Source organism: Lactuca saligna, chromosome 2 (assembly GCF_052625555.1).
Source record: "Lactuca saligna cultivar CGN05327 chromosome 2, ASM5262555v1, whole genome shotgun sequence".
NCBI lineage: Eukaryota > Viridiplantae > Streptophyta > Magnoliopsida > Asterales > Asteraceae > Lactuca > Lactuca saligna.
Window position 1 is genome coordinate 162,272,355 of NC_136418.1, and position 24,356 is coordinate 162,296,710.

The 24,356-nt window shown below is 35.4% G+C and overlaps 3 protein-coding genes across 4 annotated transcripts; all 3 read right to left on the bottom strand.

Annotated features, from left to right (window-relative positions):
* Positions 1-8,265: 8,265 nt before the first annotated feature.
* LOC145032466 (FT-interacting protein 3-like) lies at positions 8,266-10,928 on the bottom strand. The gene has a single exon (XM_078981283.1). The coding sequence runs from the start codon at positions 10,718-10,720 to the stop codon at positions 8,414-8,416; it is 2,307 nt and encodes a 768-aa protein (XP_078837409.1). The 5' UTR covers positions 10,721-10,928; the 3' UTR covers positions 8,266-8,413.
* A 6,394-nt stretch (positions 10,929-17,322) lies between these two features.
* TOP6B (topoisomerase 6 subunit B) lies at positions 17,323-22,003 on the bottom strand. Of its 2 annotated transcripts, XM_078981284.1 has the most exons (19): positions 21,780-22,003; positions 21,647-21,699; positions 21,244-21,341; positions 21,027-21,132; positions 20,459-20,596; positions 20,276-20,327; positions 20,069-20,133; positions 19,862-19,968; positions 19,632-19,734; positions 19,442-19,527; positions 19,140-19,336; positions 18,923-19,038; positions 18,723-18,808; positions 18,561-18,633; positions 18,375-18,466; positions 18,104-18,242; positions 17,938-18,032; positions 17,682-17,868; positions 17,323-17,611 (listed from the first exon to the last, which is right to left on the bottom strand). In XM_078981284.1, the coding sequence occupies exons 1-19, from the start codon at positions 21,874-21,876 to the stop codon at positions 17,465-17,467; spliced, it is 2,037 nt and encodes a 678-aa protein (XP_078837410.1). In that variant the 5' UTR covers positions 21,877-22,003; the 3' UTR covers positions 17,323-17,464. The 2 variants fall into 2 exon arrangements, with proteins under 2 accessions (XP_078837410.1, XP_078837411.1); XM_078981285.1 differs by lacking the exon at positions 21,780-22,003 and having other exon boundaries at positions 21,244-21,454; positions 21,647-21,687.
* An 880-nt stretch (positions 22,004-22,883) lies between these two features.
* Positions 22,884-24,178, bottom strand: LOC145030316 (uncharacterized). Its single transcript, XM_078978703.1, has 3 exons — positions 23,755-24,178; positions 23,361-23,677; positions 22,884-22,955 (listed from the first exon to the last, which is right to left on the bottom strand). The coding sequence occupies exons 1-3, from the start codon at positions 24,176-24,178 to the stop codon at positions 22,884-22,886; spliced, it is 813 nt and encodes a 270-aa protein (XP_078834829.1).
* Between the last annotated feature and the right edge of the window lie 178 nt (positions 24,179-24,356).

A 24,356-nucleotide genomic window follows, 5' to 3' on the forward strand; every position in this document is an offset into this window, starting at 1 on the left:
CATTCCAACACCTACACAACCTTATTCCATCAAAGGTTCAAAACTGCACTAGAAAAATCTCAATCGCCGCCACATATTCTAGCCGAAAACAACATGACCACTGAGACAACCCTCCATGGTCACCACCTATTCTCGGTGGATCATAGTGTTCATCCGGCCACAACGAGATCTGGAAACTCTAGCTCCGATGATAGGTCCAACGAGATCTAGGTTTTAGACCTAAGAAGGAGCGGTATGGTTGCAAATGGATGGAGGCAAGCAGTGAACAGATGGTATGGCAAATAATGGATTGGGTTGTTACACTCTATTTAACCCGTGTAAAACACGGGTTTTACACCTAGTTATTGAATTAAGACAAATTTGCAAAAATGGCCTTTGTGGTTTTGGTCCCTATGGTTGGAATTTTTGTGTGGTTTTGGTCCATACCCAACCTGAAATGATAAATATACCCTTAAAACAGTTTTTTCTATTTATTGTAATTATTTTTTCCTTTAATTAAAAAAAGCATATCACCCTCTCTCTCTCTCTCTCTACCTCTCTACTAGACAACATCCTCCTAACACCACCACTAGAGTACCATTTTCTGATGGAGCACCACCGCCTGAACCCTAACTTCAGTGGTTTCCGCCTTCATTCCAACACCTACACAACCTTATTCCATCAAAGGTTCAAAACTGCACTAGAAAAATCTCAATCGCCGCCACCTATTCTAGCCGAAAACAACATGACCACCAAGACAACCCTCCATAGTCACCACCTATTCTCGGTGGATCATAGTGTTCACCCGGCCACAACGAGATCTGGAAACTCTAGCTCCAACGATAGGTCCAACGAGATCTGGGTTTTAGACCTAAGAAGGAGCGGTATGGTTGCAAATGGATGGAGGCAAGCAGTGAACTGATGGTATGGCAAATAATGGATGGGTGTAATGGTGAAGGATAGCTCCGATGAGATTCAAGTCTCAGTTATGGATTTTAGAGCCTTTCTTCGGAAGAAGGTGTAGGTGGTGTTTTGATAAGGCGGAAGTAGCAAGAGAAGATTGTTGTGGCTAGTGGTTCTAATGAAATACTTCTCGTAGGTATGTCAAAGCTTTTCGTTGAAGAGAGGTGTTTTATGGCATTGAGAAGTATAGAGGTTGAATCCAAAGTGGGAAGTGTACAAGCGGAGGGAGGTGGCATCTGTAAAGAGATGATGAATGAGACAGTGGTAACAGTCGATGTTGATGGCGCGAACGGTGTTCGCAGTCTGTCACGATTCGGTGTTCTAGAATCTTCCAGACCGATCAAGAAGATGGTAGAACAAGTAATAATCTACCATAAGTCCCTAGAACGATCTAGAATTCTCTAGGATGCAAAAGTATAGAATAGAATTGTGTAGAACTTTGTATATAGATAAGGATCTTGTAAGAACAATCTAGAATACTCGGGAATATACAAAATCTAGAAACTTCCCTTTGAGGAGGTGTAGGATGCCTATAAATAGAAGAAGGGCTCATTTGTCCAAGGCATCCAAGAAGTTCTCTTGTAAGAAGTAAAGTTGTATAAAGAAGCTCTTTTCTTATAAGTGTTTCTTGTCGTTTCCATTGTTTCCTTAAATCGTTAATACATCTAAGCCATCGAAGTTAGCTTGACTTAGTCAGAGAAAATACTAAGTGGCGCACGGTGATTGAAGCATCCCGTGACACGTGGTATCAGAGTCGGAGTTCGTACAAGCAAGAGATCATGACTACGGAAGCAGGAAGTAGTGAAGTCGCAAACGTGCCCCCTGTCATCGAGGAGAAAGGAAGAAAGTCCAGGAAGAGGGACCAATCGATAGATGCCTTGGCAGTTCGTTGCCGAGATAAGTGACACGAGCGATGGATTGAAGGAAACCATCAGTGTCATCAAGGAAGAAGTCCTTGGACTTACTAACACCCTGCGGAATGAGTTCCGTGAGAAGGTAGCTACTCTAGAAGCCGAAGTAAAGTTGTGCAAAGCCGCAATTGCTGGAGGAGCAAGTACAAAGATGACGCCACATGCCGATGCACCTAAACCCCTGAAGTACGGAGGTAAGCGTGACCCTAAACTTCTTGAAGAATTTTTATGGTCAGTAGAATGTTATTTCAATGCAATCGGAGTAAAGGACGATAAGCCCAAAATAGACACGGCTGTCCTATACCTATGTGAGAACGCCGCCCTATGGTGGAGGCGGAAGCATAACGACATAGAAAAAGGGCTATACACCATAGAAACTTGGGATGAGTTCAAAAGGCAGCTCAAGAAGCAGTTTTGTCCCCATAACGCCGAAGATGTAGCAATGAAGAAGCTTCGGGGACTGAAACACGTTGGGTCGATTAAAGATTATGTAGCAGAATTTACTGCTTTAATGCTGGAGTTGCCTGAATTACAAGAAAAAGACAAGTTATTTTATTTCCAAGATGAACTACAATCTTGGGCCTATAACGAGCTCAAGCGAAGGAATGTCCAAGACGTTGACGAAGCTATTGCTATAGCGGAAGACCTTATGGACTTCCGAAGAGATGCACCAACTAGAAGGACAAGTGGGGGAGATAAAGCTGTGCCAAAGCCATCACCAAGGGACAATAGACCCGCTATCAAACCCTCAACTTTCAAAGGAAAGGCGATCGAAGGAGGGACTCGTAAGGAGGTGAAGTGTTATTTATGTGACGGTCCCCATCTAATAAGAGATTGTCCCAAGAAGAAAAGTTTCAACGCCATGGTCTTTGAAGATGAAAATGAAGAAATGGACGAACAACAACTAAGCTCGATGCGTCTCCTCAACTCGGTGGCTAAGGAAGAGACAAAACCAAAGAAGGGAGGAGGTCTCATGTTCATGAAGACTAAAATAAATGGAGAGACAACTAAAGCCCTAGTCGATACAGGTGCGTCTCATAACTTTCTTGCTGAAAATGAAGCCAAGAAAAGGAATATTCAATACACCAAGGAGATAGGTTGGCTGAAAGCAGTAATATCCCCATTCGAACCCATCCTTGGTGTCGCCCACAATGTGCCCATCGAGATAGGAGGATGGAAAGGAATCATAGACTTAACGGTAGTCCCTATGGATGATTACTGCATGGTGCTTGGGATGGAGTTCCTAGACGAAGCCCGACCTTTTTCATTTGAAAATAAAACCATGTGCCTCACCAAGGGATCCTCAATTCACATTGTTCCCTTAGAAAGAAGCAAGGCGAATTCTCGTATCATTTCAGCCATGCAACTTAGCAAAGGCCTTCGGAGGGGCGAGGTGACATTCCTAGCCACATTAAAAGAAGAAGTCAATTTTACAGAAATGGAGGTACCGAACAAAATCAAGAAAGTGCTTGAGGAATTTAAAGAGGTAATGCCACCGGAATTACCCAAGAAACTACCACCACGAAGAGAGGTAGATCATGAGATAGAATTAGAACCAGGAGCCAGGCCACCAGCGTTGGGGCCTTACCGAATGGCACCACCAGAATTAGAAGAGCTAAGAAAACAGTTGAAGGAGTTACTAGACGCTGGCTTCATCAGACCTTCCAAAGCTCCATTTGGTGCCCCAGTATTGTTCCAAAGGAAACAAGATGGTAGTCTAAGAATGTGTATTGACTATCGAGCCTTGAACAAGGTAACCGTGAAGAACAAGTACCCAATCCCCTTAGTTGCCGACCTCTTCGATCGACTTACAAATGCTTGATGGTTCGCAAAGTTAGATCTACGATCAGGGTATTGGCAAGTTCGCATAGCAACAGGAGACGAGCCAAAGACAACATGTGTGACCAGGTATGGATCATTTGAGTTCTTGGTCATGCCCTTTGCACTCACAAACGCACCGGCTACATTTTGCACCCTCATGAACAAAATCTTCCACCCGTTCTTGGATAAGTTCGTAGTAGTGTATCTAGACGACATCGTAGTCTACTCAGAAACGTTGGAGGAACACGTGGAACATCTAAGATTGGTTTTTCAGTCATTAAAGGAAAACCAATTGTATGTGAAGATGAAGAAATGCACTTTTGCGCAACCTGACGTAAGATTCCTTGAGCACAAGATTAAGGATGGGAGGATCTACATGGATGAAAGAAAAATAAAAGCAATTTCAGAATGGGAACCACCTAAGAACGTATCCGAACTATGATCGTTCCTAGGTCTGGTCAATTACTATCGAAGATTCATATCAGAATACTCGGCACGGTCAACTCCACTAACTGATCTACTCAAAAAGAAGGTCGCATGGGAGTGGACGGATAAGTGTCAAGAAACGTTTGAGGAGCTAAAGAAGGCCGTCACGAAAGAACCAATTCTAGCATTACCCAATTACTCGAAGCCGTTCCAAGTACAAACTGATGCCTCAGACTTTGCTATAGGTGGTGTTTTGTTACAAGAAGGTCATCCGGTGGCGTACGAAAGTCAGAAACTTAATGAGACCGAGTGAAGGTATCCGATACATGATAAGGAGATGACAGCGATTATACATTGCCTTCGAGTATGGAGACACTATTTACTCGGGAATCGGTTTGTAATTCAAACTGACAATGTTGCTACAAGCTACTTTCAAAATCAGAAAAAACTAAGTCCCAAGCAAGCCCGTTGGCAAGATTTCTTGGCTGAGTTCGATTATGTCATGGAGTATAAGCTAGGGAAGGCAAATGTCATCGTCGATGCTCTAAGTCGGAAAGCGGAATTGGCAACCATCTCCCGGGTAACCTGCTCATTTACTGATCGCATCAAAGAAGGAATAAGCCATGACCCGTTAACAAAAAGCTTAATGGAGATGGCTAAAGAAGGGAAGACTCGAAAATTTTGGGTCAAAGATGGACTATTACTCACTGTCGGTAATCGAATGTATGTTCCGAAATGGAATAACTTAAGGAGAGAAGTCCTAAAAGAATGCCACGATTCAAAATGGGTTGGGCATCCTGGAACACACCGAACCATGGCAATTGTAGAAAAGACTTACTACTGGCCAAGGATGAGGGACGATGTAGATGCCTATGTTCGAACATGTCTCGTATGCCAACAAGACAAGGTGGAACAGTCCAAGACAGCAGGGTTGTTAGAACCGTTGCCAATTGCGGAGCACCCTTGGGAAAGTATAACTTTGGATTTCATCTCGGCCTTACCTACATCTGAAGGTTGTGGTTCCATCATGGTGGTCGTAGACCGTTTCTCCAAATACGGGACATTCATTCCCGCGTCCAGAGATTGCACAACTGAGGAAGCTGGTCGGTTATTCTTCAAACATGTGGCAAAGTATTGGGGACTCCCTCGGAGCATCATAAGTGATAGAGACCCTCGGTTTACTGGAAAATTTTGGAGGGAATTATTTAAGCTCATGGGTTCCGAGCTCCACTTTTCGACCAGTTTCCACCCGCAAACTGATGGACAAACCGAGAGGGTGAATCACTTGCTGGAGATTTATCTAAGGCACTTTGTTAGTGCTAATCAACGGGATTGGGCTAAGCTAATTGATGTAGCCCAATTTTCTTATAATCTACAATGGAGCGAGGCTACCGGAAGAAGCCCTTTTGAAATCATCATGGGTCAACAACCTTTGACACCACAAGAACTAACTAGGGGGTATAAAGGCGCTAGTCCACCCGCATACAAGTTCGCTAAAGGGTGGAACGAGGAACTTGACATAGCAAGGTCTTACTTGAACAAGGCAGCCAAACGCATGAAGAAGTGGGCAGACAGAAACAGACAACCGCGTGAATTTATGGTTGGCGACGGAGTGATGGTGAAATTCCCCCAGAGAATGTTCAAGTCCACTCGACAAGTACACAAGGGCTTAACAAGAAGATATGAATGGCCGTATCAGGTGATCCAAAAGGTCGGGACAAGATCATATAAGCTCGACTTACCAACCCACTTAAAGATCCACCCCGTATTCCATGTAAGTCTCCTTAAACCTTATAATCGAGATGAAGAAGACCCGTCTAGGAGTGAATCACAACGAGCTCCAGTTGCGAATGTGATCTCCTTTGATAAGGAAGTAGACGAAATTTTAGCCGATAGAATAATTCGCAAAAGAGGATCACCCAACTGGACCGAGTACTATGTTCGATGGAAGGGACAACCCGATACGGAATCCAGTTGGGAACGAGAACAAGACTTATGGCAGTTCAGAGACAAGATCAAAGCATACAAGTCCAAGGCTTGACGAGGACGTCAAGGATTTCGGTGGGGGAGGGTGTCACGAGTCGGTGTTTTAGAATCTTCCAGACCGATCAAGAAGATGGTAGAACAAGTAATAATCTACCATAAGTCCCTAGAACGATCTAGAATTCTCTAGGATGCAAAAGTATAGAATAGAATTGTGTAGAACTTTGTATATAGATAAGGATCTTGTAAGAACAATCTAGAATACTCGGGAATATACGAAATCTAGAAACTTCCCTTTGAGGAGGTGTAGGATGCCTATAAATAGGAGAAGGGCTCATTTGTCCAAGGCATCCAAGAAGTTCTCTTGTAAGAAGTAAAGTTGTGTAAAGAAGCTCTTTTCTTATAAGTGTGTATATATATATATATATATATATAGAGAGAGAGAGAGAGAAAGAGAAAGAGAGACAGAGACAGAGACAGAGAGGCAGGCGAGACTTTTGCTCATTTTGAATTAATTAAAAACATTTATATAAATATAAAAAAAAATTAAGAAATAACAAATATAAGGGGTATACAAGTCATTTTAAGTGTATAGGGACCAAAAACGATAAAAAGTTCCAATTTTTGACCATTGGTGCGCCACCAAACTTTTAGGACCAAATCCACAAAATTTTGCCAACCACAAGTACCATTTTTGCAATTTTTGTCTTGAATAAAATTTCGGGGGGGGGGGGGGGGGGGGGGGGGGGGGGCGCACATGGAATGACATTAATTGGTTATACAAGTAGGGTGGACATATTAACCGAAAAACCGAACCATAACAAAATTAACCGATATAACCGAACCAATTTAAATGAACCATTACTAAAAGATATGGTATAGTTTCTAATTTTGATTAACCGAATATATATGGTTCGATTATGGTTTTCATCTACAACTGAACCACCAAAAACCGAACCAACACTATTAATAAAATATAATATTAAATGTATGGTATGTAATTATATTAAAAATTGAAAATTTATTTGGTAACTAATCGGAATTAGATAGGATATGTAATCTTCTATCATTACAATTATATATACACAATCATTCACTTTTTATAACAATTGACTTTATTCAATTTTTATAGAAAAATATTTTATTCTTATGTCATCTTTGACCATTATGGTTAAACTGATATTAACCATTAACCGACTAAAACCGTTAACCAAAACCAATATTAACCGCTATCAAATGGTTATCAAAATGCATTAATAAATTGTAATGGTTATGATTCGGTTTTGACCAATAATCAAACCAAACTATCTCATACACACCTCATACATAGTTCATTTACACTTTTTAACTTCTATAATGTTATAAATATATGTAATTACTAATTATTTAACTTGTTACGTTTTTCTGTCTGTTTTTCAGTTTTAATTTACACCCTCTTTCTTTAAATCCAAATTTTCTATGAAATTTATTTCCAGAGCAAAATATGTTTAAAATTTTAATTAAATTAACACTTATAATTTTACAATGAGATAATTGGACCAAAACCAGAAACAGCCCAATGGGCTTAAGGCAAGTCCGTTCAAACTTTGTCACCAATGAAATGCCAAACTCGTGTAACATGTTTGTTAATTAATTGGTCTATGTATTTTAATCAATCCGACAGACAAAAGAGTATTGCATTATTTTTGGGATAAAACGTGTGTCATTTAATTGGATATAGAAATTCTGTCACCTGTTCATGCTTATTATGAAAAACTTCGACCAATTGAAAGTATCTGTCTACTAAGGCTGCAATCAAGTCAAACTTCATCTAGTTATTCGAGCTTGAACTTGAGTTGAGCTCGTTAAGGTCAAACTTTATCGACTTCAAGTATGAAAACTGAAAAGAAGACACGAACATGTAACAAGTTGAATTTGAACTTATAAGGACTATACTCGAACTCTTATCAAGTTTTTTAGCCTACTGTATATGTCGATATATTTGGGTCAAATTCAAATCATTCTTGCTTTATTTAACCTAACTTTTTTTTAAGTATATATTTTGAGCTCTTCAGTCTTTAAGCTTCCGAGTTGAGTTTAGTCGATCTACTAAACATAGGCCTAGGAAAATCTTGAGATATTTGAGCTCCAATCTTCTGTTAGCCAAGGCTCAAACCTTAATTGAACTATTGGCACCACCTACTTTTGTCACCAAATAATAGTTACAACAATTTAAATTTGAGAAAAATATTACAAATTTGAGAAGACAAACAAAGTTTTTCTTACCAATCTAGTTACCTAAACTATCAACTACAACCGACAATTCAAGAAATATAAATAATACCGGTACATCACAACATTCGATCTGCACCAGAAGGCAACCTCCGGAAGAAATTTGTCGGCATCGAAGGTAGTTTAGTTCGAAACCTCGGATGTCTCAAAACATAAAACACACCAAGAAGCGCCACCACTTGAAATGGTGTCACGTACAACACTATCGCCGCCATCAAACAAAATGTCACAAACAACGCGGATGCTCTAGGGTCCCGCCAACTCAACAAAGAATGAAACCTCTCGCCTTGAGTTGCCAAGTCACCAGCAACAGTCTGAATCCTACCTCCAATACTTCTTAATCGATCGTATCGCATTCGCACCACATCAGACCCTTTACTAGTAGGAAATGTATCAAACTCTTCATCTAACTCATCATAGGTTACCGCATCCGCGTGTGATAACCTGATATCCATATGAGGAGGATGCCTTGGTTTCCATCTATACCTCCAGATCCCTAGGACAAAGAGGTAAAGAAAAAACGTAGGCAAGATTAACTCGGGAGAGAGTATCAGCATCACGAAAAGTACGTGAATTAAAAGGGTCGTAAGCGGATTTTTCCAATGGCATATTGAGTCGAACCATTTTACCAACCCTACTAAATTGCCAGCCACGTTCACTATCCGGAAAAAATTCGCTTTGCTCCTTCTAACACTCCATATGTGTTGACCAACATCCAACATGTACTCTACCACTTCTTTCTTCAACGGTGGCTCGGCCCGGGCTAACCGGGTCGAGACTATATGAGTCGCATTGTGTCTTAGTATATCGGTTTGACTCATAGATAACGGATGGACATAATGCATTTTAGGTAAAATTGGTTGTGAGTATTTGTGCAACATGTTAATATATGATGTGCAGGAAAACCTCACAGCCAATTGTACCTCGCCCATTTTCTTTACACCCGAATGGTGTAAAACGATGAGCGGGTAAGAATGTGTATACACTCGTTCTGTCTCGAGTGTTGATAACCGGATCCTAACCTTTCCGATCCGCAAGTCTTTATTCGACCCATGTAAGTGCCCGTTATCGAATGCACCAATTGTTATCACAGTACATGGATCGTAAACCTCCCATGTGTATTGCTCGTTCCAATTTGGTGAAAAGTTGTCGATAATTGTTCTTGTTCGAACCCATTTATTCCCGTATTTTGCTACACAAAAAGCATCGGTTGTGGCCCGACCTTCTCTTGTTTTCATTGGAGACAACCCTTTTGCGCTTATAATCCCTAACTCCAAAACTCCGATGCTCGACTTCCATATTTGTTTAGCAGTGGGCCTTAGATCGCTACTATAATTTGTTGATTCGTCCAATACATGATACCCTCCATCTAAACACACACGTAGATGAATTCTACTGGCGAACTTTACCTCTTTCTTCTCGCCGTCGTACATGGGGTGTTTCTCGAGGTTGTGCCACCTTGACTGGACGGTTTTGTTGTCCCACCTCCTATTCACGGAGTGTAAGGGTAACAAGCATTTCCCCAGTACCTCATCTTTGTTACCTCGATCTTCGACTGTTAACATTAAGCCCTCTTCAAATGGCTCTGCTGCTACGAAAACTATGTCTTCGTTCCAAGTTGGGTTTGCAGTCTTCACCGAAGAAATTCGAGTTCTGGTAGACTGACCACCCAGTGCTACCTTCACACAGGCCTCCAATGGCTTATTCCGGTCACTTGGAACCAGATCTTGACACTCAATTACGTTAACTCGAACGTACCAAAGCTTTGGAGACAAGTAAACTTTCCCCCGGATCTTGGATATGCCATCTCTGCCCACGGTGGCAGCGTCGGAGTGCCATGCCTCCGGGAAGCACTCGTCGGCCTGAGTTCCTTTCCAGACGGCGAGCATGATTTCTCCATGTTTAAGTTTCTCCCCTCTTTTATCCTCCAGTTTGTACCACTGCGGTGCCAGTGGGCTGTCCGGCGGGACTCTTCTTGGGACATCGTGAAGTTCAAACAAGATTCTTCCGATGAAGTCGTCAATGACTACATCTTTGTCTTTGACAATGATTTCGACAAACGATGACTGAATTCGATCCTGAGAGAAGGCGAACACGTGGTCCCATTCTGGGTTTGATTTCTTTTCGAAGTGTCTGGTGATGCCTTTGTAGTTTCCGAGCTTGACTTCGACGTAAGGGTCGCAACTTCCGGTGACATCTTTATGTGGCAGTTCTTTGGCTTTGACGACTCGGACGTAAAGATACTGCATTTGTTCAACGAGGTCATAGGTGCAGGTGAGCTTGTCGCCGACGGAGTAGTTGCCTGATCCAGCGATTTTCGGCGAGGTTTCCTTGAGGGAAAATTCTTCCGACGGTGGACGCTGCATGTTGAATTTTGATACCCGAAGGTCGAAATTTTCAGGAGTGATGAAAAGGATTAGTTCCTTTTAAGAAACTTGAAGCAAATTCGATTTGTTTTTTTGTGAATTTTTGCCGGATATGTGGGGGAAAGAACACAAATGAATGCACGTAAAAGGGAGAAAATTATGATAATGTAAGATTCAAGCTGGCTGCTAGCCAACTTCAAACTACACACAGTGATATGTATATATATAATACTGAAATTATGAATAAAATGAATGATTGATTGATGATTGATGTAAGAATATGAAGGTAAGATTAGGTACGGGCAATGACTCCTGTTTTTATCATTTAATTTTAAGTTTTAAAATTAAACTATTTTTCTATTTAATAGTACAATACTTACCCTTTATAGTCCAAATATCGTTTCTTTGGTATTTTTGTGTTGTATTTTTTTTTTCCTAAAATTGAAATGGTTTTAGGAAAAAATGTGTGTTGTTATATGCTATCATGATCCTTTGATAAACCGGAGGTTTTTGTCAAAAAAGAAAAAAAAAAGAAGGTATAATGAGTTTTGACGCATATTCGAATTAATGTGGTTGATTAGCCATTAATTTCAATAATATTCAGATTCAAATGTTTGAATTTGACAATAACTCTCAAATTTATATCTTTAAAATACGTTGAATTTATAACCTTGAGAGCTTCTTGAATTAAAATAAATAAATAAAAATAAAAAATAAAATATTGTGACTCTTAAACATCGTTTAGTGTTTACTTCCATTATGCGCCAATAACGTACAATGAATCAAAATAGTTCTAAATTAGAAAATTAGGCGGGCCTACTAATCGTTTATAATATTTGATCAGGTTAAAATAGCATTTCCTCACCTTCTAGATTCTGTAAGCCTCTCGTAACATTTGTTAAAAATAAAGTGAAAGAGTTTTCTAGAGTAGTATCTTCTAAATAAATTAAATTCTAGCTTCTAAAATACATAGATAAAAATCTGAAGTATGTGAAACGTATACTTTTAAACCAATGACATAGTTAGTGATTTCGTAGGTCTTTGCATTTCATCAAACAATTATTTAACTATAATCGTTAAAATACCAATATATTATGAAATAATACACACACTAAAGATAAAGATTGGTAACTTACGTAAATTGGTATATATAACATTATGTATAAAAATTGTTGAGGTTGTAAGTTGTAACCACCCACCAACTCTTAACAACTCTATAATTTTGGAACAAATAAATTCTACCAAAACTTACTTTTATTATATATATATATATATATATATATATATATATATATATATATATATATATATATATATATATATATATATATATATATATATATATATATATAATTTAATAGAATTTTAGGATATGCACATGTAATTTCAAGGTGACAGATGATCGGGGAGAATATATATGTAGATATTTTCATTTCGAGTTTGTTCAATTAATTTAAAGCTAAATGTATATAACTAGCTTACTATTCTTAAAATATTCATTCGCACTAATAATTCATTTTTTAACCCATGGCCTGAGTATTAAAAAATAATAATAATAAAAAAAATTCTTTTTATTGAACAACATATTTTTGTTTAAACATGTATAAACACCTAAATAAATAAAGTTAGGGTGTGTTTGGATTAGCCTATTAGCTTATAGCTTATTAGTTTATTTGTGGTGAGAATAAGTAATAAGCAATAAGCAAGGGATGAGATGGTTATTAAAATTAATTTATTTAACCTATTTTTAACACAATAAGCTGATTTTTAAGGATTTTATCAAAACATTTAAACTTAACTTATTGTGGTGGAAATAAGCAATAAACAATAAACACCATATTTTTTTCCTATCTAAACACCCCTTAGTAAGAAAAAAAAAATGATCGTTTTCATTTGTGGATGGGTCTCTAATATATAATAATTGAACAAAATCATATTTCAGTTGCCCAAAATTCCCATCGTAAGTCACTTTCACATTATCATTTACTTAATAAGATATGATCGACCAATCATAAAATATTGCCTCCTTTTTCACCTTCAAAAATGATTGGTTGGTTGATTAGGTGACTCCCTATATGTCAAGAAAAGGGTAAGAATACACAGAAAAGAAAAAGAAAAAATATTATGCGATGAGCTTAATTTTATGAGTTATTAGGAGTTTTTAGGATTAATTTTTTCAATGATTTTAAATGCGAATAAAAGTTCTTTCTGTTTTAATAAATGAATACGTTTATATTCCGATCGATAAGTATCACAATATTAGAAATCTTCATTAATGTTATATGTCACCTATCATGTCACATATCAACCTATTAATTCTTCATTTTAAATTTTAAATTTCCGTTATATTAAATTAATAATTAATTGTACATTTCAAATTTTACATTCTAATTACATTAAACTAATTACATTAGAATAAAAAATTAAATTAAATTAATATATATTATAAGGTGATATAGTTTCATGTATTTATTTAAATCAATAATTATAATTTTATATAACTAAAAAAATATATCTTGATTAATAAGTTATTTAAAATAATTTATTTGAAATAATTGATTAATAATTTTAGGTTTTTATTATGAAAGTTTAATTACTTTTATAACCGTGGTTCTCACGGATTATAAACTAGTAAGGATATAAAACAATATACAGTTAGACGAAGAAATTGATGACTATAAATTGCTGCAGCATCGGACGATTTCTATGATTCTATTTATCAAATATCAAATTGGTTATATAAAAAAGTTGCACAATTTGATGTGTGCTAAACAATTTAACTAATAGTAAAAAAAAGAAAACAGCATAATAAGTAAATCAATTTTCAAGTTTCATCTACACATTCGATTTTTTTAACGTCTTGTTCCTGATGGATATAGAGGTAAAGTGAGGCATGTCGAAGAAAAATCGTGTTTTCGAGTTTAATTAATGGAATGAAAGTGAGGGGAATAAATGAATTTTGGAGCCATAGATTCTTGAAGAAAACATAAAAACGTAAAATTTACTTTTTATTTCCTTCGAAGTCAGGAACATGGATTAAGGAAATTTTTATTTCCACTTACTTTATTTCAGTCAATATTTTTCTTCCATTACCTTTATTGAATTACTAAAAACTCAAGAACAAGGCGTAAAAGTTGTTTTCCTTTCAAAACATAACGGAAATATGATAAAACTACTTTGTTATTTCTTGAATTTTATCTATAAAAATAAAAGTTTGCAGATTTTTGAAGATGGATTTTACTTACATTTTTACAGAACTCATTAAATTACCCAAACCCTACTTATATAACATGTAAGGGTGTAAATCGTTAGGTGTCATACCATAAACTCTTAACAATCGTCAAAATAAATGTATATTATGAATTATTTCTCTCTCCCTTTACAAATAAGCAATGAGTTTCTTATGGATAATATTTAGCATAACAATAATAAAATATCCATTTCAATAATTATATAATATTATTGTTGATTTGTGGTATAAGAAACTAAGCAAGTATGTGCGAGAAACATGCCAAAATATTTTAATAACTTTAATGATTTTAAAGGTTATTACCAAGTTATGATAGTCGTCGACTCAGTTTGAGAAGCTTTCATGCATGGGTCCAAAAACCAACAGCTAGACTCAATCTACCTTCTTTTTCTTTCTTTTGAATGTTTCAATCCATTTAACTTGTTGAGAAAAATATAAATCATTATATTGGATTCTGATTGGACATATTAAACTTAAAATATGTTGCTTATCTTAAATAAGCTTCAATAACATGAATAAATAAAGTCAGACAATAAACAAAAGATTTGTTTTTTTTTTTTTCTAAATTAAAATATTATAAGGACTTGCAACCTTATACAGTAAAAGAGTTATAAAATTAGATTATGTTTGTTTCAAGTTAGGTGTAGTTAGTTTAAGGGAGCTACCTATAATTACGTACCTTCTGAATTTGCATTTTGAATGCTGTTTATCTTCTCTCTCACCCTCACACATATAGTCACACATTATTTATTGTGAATTGTTGCTTGATTAAAGTGTCCCTAATTTTAGCATATATTAATCAAGAAAATTATTATATCGAGCATCTACTGATGATTTTCTTTTATTGGTCCAATATTTCTTAATTTACATTTCTAGTATTTTGCCCAAAAATGAGCTGCTTTACTGCTTGACTTGCTGACATTGACCAGGTCATGATGGTTGTGCAGCAACAGCAGAAGATATGGAGATCAAATCCAATGTACCCTTCAAAATGAGTGACATGAGAATAGTTGTTACTGTGAATGGCCAAATTCCATTTGAAGGATTCAACATCTGCAACACATATTGCTTACATAAATCAGAATTAATTCATTACAACTTTATGATACCAGAATCCAAATATATATTAAGCTGATTTGGGTTGGTTGTAGTTAATTTAATTAATTAAACATAGTCTTTAAGGTAATATGGGTGTTATATCTAGAGGTGTCAATTGTGTAATGTCAAAACACTAAACGGGTTGAAAGTGTTTAATTATAACCCAACCCGTTTAATTAACATGTCGTGTCGTGTCAACCTATTTATTTGTGTGCTGAGTTCGTGTCTGGTTTCGTGTTAGAGGTATACCTTGAAATATGTCGTGTCATGTGAAGTTAAAAGATTGAGCATGTTGAAAAAGTAGGAGTTTGATAGGCGGAAAGGAAAAAGTAATAGTTTGGAGGTGGGAAGATGAAGTTATAGCAAGTTTAAACAAATAAATTGAAAGAATATAAGTTGGGGAGGTGGAGAAAAAGATTATTAGGATGAAAGAGTGATTAAAAGGACTATATAGTTTGGGAGAGAATGAAAAAACTGAAAATGAAGTTTTGATCTAGATGACTAAGTCATTTCAACATTACAAAATAACTCAATTCAAAGGTTTTCTTTTACTTATTATTTTTGGTTTTGTATCTTTCTAGTTTATTTAAAGAATTCAAAAAACTTGCATATAAATAAACGGATCATTTTCGAGTCATATTCAAGTTGAAATTCTCAACTTTAACCTTACCCGTTAAATTTTTGTGTCGTGTCGTGTCAACCCGTTTATTTAAACGAGTTAAAATATCTTACTCAAACTCGTTTATCTCGTGTCGGTTCGTCACCTTTAATTATATCTTTAGAAATGTAGGGTTATCATTTCCAATAACTAAAACTCATACAAGGTCAAGGTATCCAAATATATATTAAGCTGATTTGGGTTGGTTGTAGTTAATTTAATATTGGTCTCTAATTAAAAGTTGGGCTAATGATAAATCATATATCCTTCTACCATTTGTTCAAATCTATCTTCTTATTCATATAAAACTAGATGTGAGACCTATGTTTTACACGGATTTATTGAAAAAAAAAATCAATATCAACTTTTTAACATTAAACAATTATTTACGGAAAATAAACATTAACACCTATGGAAGTTTGTATGAATGACAATAAATTTTGCCATTATACATTGAATTTACGGATTTACATTAGAAAAAAACAAAAAAAAACAAACAGTTTTCATGATGGTATTATTTATGATATTGATTATGATTTATTTGAAGATTGATTTTGTATTTATTATAAGATTTAATGAAAGAATATATGAGTATGTGGCATTTATTTGTTTTGAACGAATAAGATAATTATACGCGGAAAACAATAAAATATAAAAATATAAGAAAATATCATTTGTTTAGATTGACATGTGATAAAAATATTATATTTATTAGGGTGGATAATAATGATAATGATGTTGCTGAATCTACTTATCCTTTCGTTAGTTCTCTTTTTTTTTATATTGAGATTTATCTTGATCCAGTGGATAATTGGTGATTTGCAGTGGATATTTAGCCATAATACTATCTTCGGCGGCCCAATATTAACTAAACTGGGCCTACCCCAAACTCAGACTTTTATTTTATGTTGTATTATATTATTAATATCTATAATACAAATAATAGTTTTTTTTTTTTTTTTTTTTTAAAGGGAACTTCCCTAACGAGGGTTTCCGGGCCAGCTTTCGCGCACCGACTAATCCCCCGCTGCAAACATAAAGCTTTGCTTCATGCCCTGGAATCATTGCAGGCGAACCTCCATGGCCACAAGGGCTGACATTGTCTCCATTGCAAATAATAGTTGTTGCTAATGATTGACATTGTCTCCATGAATATGTTTTTTTTCATTACTTCTCTTAAACCGAGTGTTAATTTGCGCTAATTCAATTAATTTGATAAAATAATATAGTTGCACAAAATTGAGTTGGTAGAAATTATAGAAGAAAAGCAACTGTTTTTTTTCACTTTTAGAAGTGATTAGTTACGAATTATCATCATAACACTTGTAATTTTTGGATTAAATAATGTTGGTCAATGTTGGAAACGATGTGCACAGTTTTTTTTGTAGGAAATTATAGTGCTCGTATTTTATATTGCCTCTAGCTAGGTCTTTGGTTCAAATTCAGGCCTCGCTCACTTCGGTGCAATAAAACAAAGAAGCATCCAACACCTTATATAAGATCACCATATTGGGCATTAGCACTCGGCACTCACCAGCATTGTGTAAATGGTTTGAAATATCGCATTATACAGACATACGCAAATGGGCAAATGTATATAAAAACACAATCTATTATAAATGATAAATCCCATCAAATAATTTATATTCAAACTTTGTTAGTTGCTTATTTAATACAATACAACAATGTGAAGAAAATAAGAATACTCCAAATTAAATTATATGGATTGGTTGAATACCTAGTGAAAGAGCCTGAAGACAAAGACAGGAGTCTGGAAGTCTATGAAGTTGTTTTGAGGCTCAAGTGGTTGTAAGTATATATTTTCTCTCGGTTCTTCCCTCACTCCACTTTGTGTCGCATACTCCATTGCCATCTCATAATCCACCTACAACAATTTATGTTATCAACAAAAATCAATATCTTTATAAATAAATATTTAACCAAAACTTGTTTACCTGTTCAACATGCTGAGCAAGCTTTTCACTTAGGATCTCTTTTGTGATCACACGATCTGAGACCTTCTGAAGAAGTTGAGCATCTTCATCCTTTAACTCTGTGCGTTTCTTCTTATTTGCATTTCCATGCAACTGTGATGCCTCCTTCAGTATTCCATATATAGCACCCGTAGCATCATTAATGTACCTACAACCAATATATAATTAAAAACCACCTCAATAATTTAATACTTAATTTTCAGGCATAAAAGATTACCTGCTTAAATTTCTTTTTCTCTCTTGCTGCTCACGAGCCTGAATTTTCTTCACTATTTTTGACTTTAGCTGGACGCAACATTGTTTAAGAGAAGTCTGAAAAGCATAAAAGTTAGCCTAAAAAAATAGAATATATTGAGAATTGATGTGATAAACTGTAAACCTACCTTGACAGCATTAGCAATCTCGCTTATGTCATCTCCAATATATTCCTTTCCAGTCCCTTTGAATGGAATTTTTGTGCTTACAATGCTAACAAAAACCCCGATCTTATCCTGTGTCTGATTAATTTTGTAAATATTCCAACTGAACAACAATAATAAATATAAGAAAACTGCTCCAAATTAAAGTGAAGCAGAAACATTAATATATATATATATATATATATATATATATATATATATATATATATATATATATATATATACAAAGTCTTACTTGATTCTCTTCATGGCAGTTCTTGTGACAACATCAGCACCTTGCTCAAACAGCAGTGGAATACGATTTGCAAACCGGAAGATATTTAAACCCTAAAAATTTTAGATTTATAATTAATCCGTGTGTTTGTTAAATATGATCATAGAAACTATAATATTACATACAGAAATGAGAAAACAAACTTACTTGCTTGACATCTTTTCCTCCTAGACTAACTCCAGCTTCTACAATGAATGGGTGTCCTTCAAATACTTGAGCACTGCAATAATTTGAAAACACTAGTTACAATTACAAACATGTTCAATCTCATACTACTAATTTAAACATTTTAATACATATGAATATAACCTTGCAGTATATGTTGCAACCATTTCTGGCTGAAGTTCCTTTATTATACCCAGGCGAAGGTTGTACTCTCCTGCAGGACTAAGACACTATAAAGAAGAACTGTTATTTTTTAAGATTTTTAATATCAAATTTACTCATAACTTCATTTTTTTAAAAGTAAAGGAGCTTAAAGCTTAATTAATAAACAAAGGGGATCTTACATCACCACTAGGATCATCAAACTTGGCTTGTCGAAACAACTGATGCATGCGGACAATCTGTTGTGAAGTCAATGAGTTGACTTGTGTTTTGGAGCTGAAATCCGGACCCATTTCCCCTGTGTAACATAACATGATAATAAAACTATTTTCAGAAACATATTAACAAGAAGTAACCAAAGTGGAAGTGTTTGTTTAGTGAGATTTTTTTATATTATACCGATTAATCGTTCAGCATGTGCCTTCCCAATGTTAACAAATTCATGCTGAAGAAATTGCAAAAGATTCTGCTTTGAAGTTTCACCAATCAGGCGTTTGATCAGAAGCAAATCCACAGCTGATGGGTGGTACTTTGTTTCAAGAGGAACTGCAGGCATTACATCTGTCCTTCTTGCAAACCTTATGCTCACGTTTTTACTTTAAAAGTTGAAAAAAGAAAAACAACGTTAATAAACAACATGGTACACACCCATAAAATCACTTTAAGATTATAAGAATGTCAGATTGTGTTTTCATGTATACTCTGGTGTGTCTGCGACAAATCGAAACATGAATTGGGCATATGGAGTAATAACAGCCATTTGACGCATATAATGCAATATCTTAGACTGCAAGTATTTAAAAAAAAAAAAAAGTGTTGGATTAAGAGATAAATGATAATTACTAAATGCTAAAACTTGGATAGAATCATAAAGTGATACATAATACATACACGATATGTTGTCCAGTTTCCCTCGATTACAACTTGGATCTCAGCTCCATGCCATTGATCTTTGTCATCTCTCTTCTCGTGTAAATGGATATGGGGAATGTTTCTGATCATGGAAGAATAATAGATACAAAACATTAGGGCATCAACAAAGAGTTGCACATGTAAAAAAGTTATTATGTGTCCTTTTATGAACAGTAGTGCACCCTACACAAGAATAATAATATTAATACCTATGAATGTCTATATCCAGCCTGCAGAATGTAGTGTAATTTTGATTCTTCATTGATGATGATATCTCTATAGGTAGTCCTGTACTCATCTTTGACCAAATTAATGCCTGCAAGAAACAAATATAGATTTAACATATATTCATATTATCACCAGAAGAAGAAGGGAAAGAATGAAGTTGAAATACCCTAATAAAGATTTTGACATACCATTTTTGCACCAAGTCCGAATTTTCCACGTGTTTGCTTCAGCCCATACTTTGTCCCAGATAAAACTGCATGGTGTTTATATGTTAGAAAAGTAACATGACAATGATACAGAAATCCCAGCATGTAACGTTGAGAAACATATCTTGCATAATTACAATTATTGAATATATTCAATATATCAATTAGTAGGAGATTAGATAACTAAACCTCGTCCAAACATATTTGGGATATCATCATGAGGCATTCCTCTTCCATTATCCTACATAAAAATTCATAATGTAGCTTGTCAGTCTGAACCAAGCAAATAAAATATGGATGAAAGATGAAATTACTACAAATATGAGTAAAGACAATAATAATACAAGGTTTGAAATGGAAATATGTTCACACCTTACAAGTCACCCTGTAAAATGAGGCCTCACCTCGACCCTTCATGCCCTTTGCAGCAGTTGGTTCTTTAACTTTCTTCCCAAGGGCTGAATTTTTGGCCTGGATTTCTTGGAAACGAGCTTCTTTGGCAAGCCGTTTCTGATAGTAAAACAAGAAGCAATGGAAAGAGGAAGAACATGAGTAAAAATTTAAACAGAAAGTAGGTTGACAGACAACAATGTGTATATGATTCCCATGAACTAATTACATAACTTTCAATTTAATATGATAGTACAGTAATTACTATTTATGCGTATGCTTTAAGTAGTCATGAAAGGAAGAAGTTTAGGATTATCTATTTCTTTCTTATTTTTGAGGCTTACCCTCATGAAATGGTCTCATCATTTACACTCCAGTTTTTAAGACAAAGATGAATCAAATAAAACCAACACTGAAACTAATGGAAAGAAAAGTTTGAATGACCTCTTGGATCCATATAGTGGCTTAAAAATGTAACTTTCCCTCTATATATATGCATCAACTGATTAACCAATTAACTGTTAAAAACTTACACAAAGAGAGTACAAACCTCACGAGCCTTGACTGTCTCAAAATCACCATATAGTGCCTCATCAATTCGCTCCCGATCAATAAGACCAATCATGGAATTGAATTTGCTTCTGTTAATCTCCTCACTGTGATACCAAAACAATATGATAAATAGAACTACAGTACATGGTTATGTGTTAAGAGCATGAAACAAGATACATAATAATACTAGTATATTTACAGACATGGTCACTTACATTGTTACTTCAACTAATGGAAGCTCTGCAATGGACTCTGCAGAATCAAGTGCATTTTCAACAAGTTCTCTCACTGTAGTGTAAAGGGATTTCCCAGGCTGATATTCACTCAAACAGATTTTAATTTTCATACGAAATAGCACACAAAAAAACACGTTTGTCAACATATTCCCCAGTATCAACAAAGTCATACATAACAACCCTAGGCCAACTGCAAAAGTAATGTAATTGCGTTTGATGTGTTATAATTTCCATATTCTCAGCCAATAGGAACTCATGGCAACTCCATTTGAGCATAAAATGATATAATTCATAGAATGTCGTAAAATTTCCATACCAAATGAAGTTAAACTGAACATTCATGACAAAAATAAACATATACAGAGTTAAGAATAGAACTCACGTTGTCAAACCCAGCAATGTTCTTATTCTCCGCAAAGAACTCGGCAGGAGATTCTGAAAGAACCAAAAGTAGAAATTAAACTACAATCAACGAGATCTCGTGTTATTGAAATTTGGACGAGGGAGATACTAACTCTGTTTAAGAACACTAGTTTTAGGTTTCCGAGGAGTTTTCGATTTGCCTTTCTTAGCTACTACCGGACTTTCATCACTGCTCTCTCCGGAGTCCATCGGATAAATCCTCTGATCAGTCAAAATTAGGGGTTTCTAGAGGCGGGAAGTGTTTTCGTCTGTACTGGAAACATTTCGCTCGCGAGTTAATAAGGCTGTGACAGTGTTACGCATCCGCACGGCTAAAGGTGAACAAAAACCGAGCTAAGAACAAAAAAGGGTAAATTACATGAATGATCCCTATGGTTTAGGGTAACTTGCGCGTTTGGTTCCTAACTTATTTTTCTAACTCAGAATGTCCCTACTGTTTGTTTTTGTTACACGCTTGGTCCTTGTCTTACATAAAAAGTATATTTTTCCCTTGATTTTTTAATTTATTTAAATAAACACACCCTCAATCTCATCCTCTCTCCTTACCTTACCTACCCTATCATTTTTCTCTATTTAAATAACTGTCTTTTTACGTAAGATAGGGACCAAACGCGTAACAAAAACAAACAATAGGGACCAAATGTGTAGCAATAACAAACAGTAGGGACCTTCCGAGTTAAAAAAATAAGTTAGGGACCAAACATGCAAATTACCCCAAACCATAGGGACCATTCGCGTAATTTACTCAACAAAAAACTAGTTACTAGTCTACTCAGGTCTGGACCGAAAGGTTCGAATTTGGCCCTCAATTGGAAAAACAATACACCGTTACAATAGCATAATTATGTTTAGGGTTCGTCCGTATTGGTCGCTAGCCAAACTCTTTTTTTGCGCATGGTTCCGTCTCGGCCAAGGTTCGGATTTGGTCGTCAATTAGGAAATTGACAATGCACCAAGTTTCAGTAAAAAATTTGAAAGAGTAAAACATACTAGTGGTAGTAATCGAGTTGTATGCCTAAAATATTTAAACATCGTTTCAAAAGTTATAATAAAGTTCTTACAATCGAACCCTACGAGATCTTATATCTTGAAACATTTTCACAACTGTATCGTTACCGATACCTTTTAAAATATTTTTTTCAACATATGTCATTAAACTATCACTCAAAAATTGGTCACTCATTTTGTTGTGTATATCAGTCTTTATCAACTTCAGTGCTGAAAATACGTGTTCCAAACTTGTTGTTACGGGTAAGATCAATGCAAGTCTTACAAGAAGATAAATCTTAGGAAATATTATATGTTTATTTGCTTCGACCATCTTTTTGGTAAGGTCTCCAATGCTCTTTAAATCATTAAATCGTTCATCTTATCGCATATCTTTATTTCAAGTTCCACTTCAATAACTCGAATATCATATTTTGTTGGAAACTCTTCCGGATAAAGTGTAGTCATCTCCATTATTTTATCTAAATCAAAGGTTTTGAAAGAATCACTAGCGCACAAACAAGCAATACAAAAAAAGTAAATTCGTGTTTACTTCATTAAAGTAATGGTTCAGCTCTTGAAGTTTGCATATCAATCACCTCATTAAAGTGACGGTTCAGCTCTCGAAAAGTGGTTCCATCTTATATTCCTAATTTGTTGAATTGTTTTTTTTTTGTGTTACTTACTTGATTCATGACATTTACGATATCTTGGTCTTTTCTTTGTAGTGTTGTATTGAAATGATTCGTCACTCCCAATATATCAACCATCAAATGTAGACAAAACACAAAATCAAACGATTTTAACAACTTTAAGATATGAATTGCTTCAGCTTTACGATAACGATCAGTATCAAATTTACCAAGGTCTTCAAGTACATCACAAATGGAAGCATATATGGTTTGGATATTTAATAAAGATGCAAAATGAGAACCCCATCGAGTATTAGATGGTCGTTTAATACCAAGTTCTTGATTCAAATCGGTACCACTCTCAAGCTCACCTGAAATAAACCACATAAAAATTGAACTGGTTGAGCAATTAACATAAAGAACTGAAACTAAACTACATAAAGCATACATTCAGCTAATGCTGTCATAACTTTATCTGCTTGTTTTTTTCTTAACTTACCTCGTCGTTTGTAAGAAGATCCAATAATATTCAACAATTGAGAAACCACATCAAATAAATCATTAACCAGTGTGTGATTCTTTACACCTAACACTAAGGCTAACTGTAATTGGTGAGCAAAACAATGAACAAAGTGTGCAAATTTTGTTTCATTCATAATCAAAGTCTCCAATCCATTAAATGCACCACTCATGTTACTGGCTCCATCATACCCTTGTCCTCTAACCTTACTGGGACTCAAATTCCATTTTGAAAGCATATCATAAATGGTAGCCTTTAGTGACAAAGCTGAAGTGTCATTAACATTTCTAAGGCCAACAAACCTTTCTACAACTTCACATTTTCTATTAACAAATCGCAAAACCAATGCCATTTGTTCTTTACATGATACATCACGTGGCTCGTCTACTGAAATTGCAAAAAAAAATCATTTCCAAGATCTCCTGTAATAACATTTAAAATTACATATGAACATGCTTGCACAATATCTTTCTGGATTTCATCATACTTTATTTGAGCATTTTTTTGGGACATTCTTTAACACAACATGA

Bases quoted from the DNA above. Each gene is read 5' to 3' on its own strand.
- TOP6B (XM_078981284.1), bottom strand. From the start codon at position 21,876: ATGGACTCCGGAGAGAGCAGTGATGAAAGTCCGGTAGTAGCTAAGAAA. The intron at 18,467-18,560 runs GTAAGTTTGTTT...TAAAATTTTTAG, and splicing joins GAGGAAAAGATGTCAAGCAA to GGTTTAAATATCTTCCGGTT. The intron at 18,243-18,374 runs GTAAGACTTTGT...ATTGTTGTTCAG, and splicing joins ACTGCCATGAAGAGAATCAA to TTGGAATATTTACAAAATTA.
- LOC145030316 (XM_078978703.1), bottom strand. From the start codon at position 24,178: ATGGCATTGGTTTTGCGATTTGTTAATAGAAAATGTGAAGTTGTAGAA. The intron at 23,678-23,754 runs GTATGCTTTATG...GGTTTATTTCAG, and splicing joins TATGACAGCATTAGCTGAAT to GTGAGCTTGAGAGTGGTACC. The intron at 22,956-23,360 runs GTAAGTAACACA...TCTTCTTGTAAG, and splicing joins TCGTAAATGTCATGAATCAA to ACTTGCATTGATCTTACCCG.
- LOC145032466 (XM_078981283.1), bottom strand. From the start codon at position 10,720: ATGCAGCGTCCACCGTCGGAAGAATTTTCCCTCAAGGAAACCTCGCCG.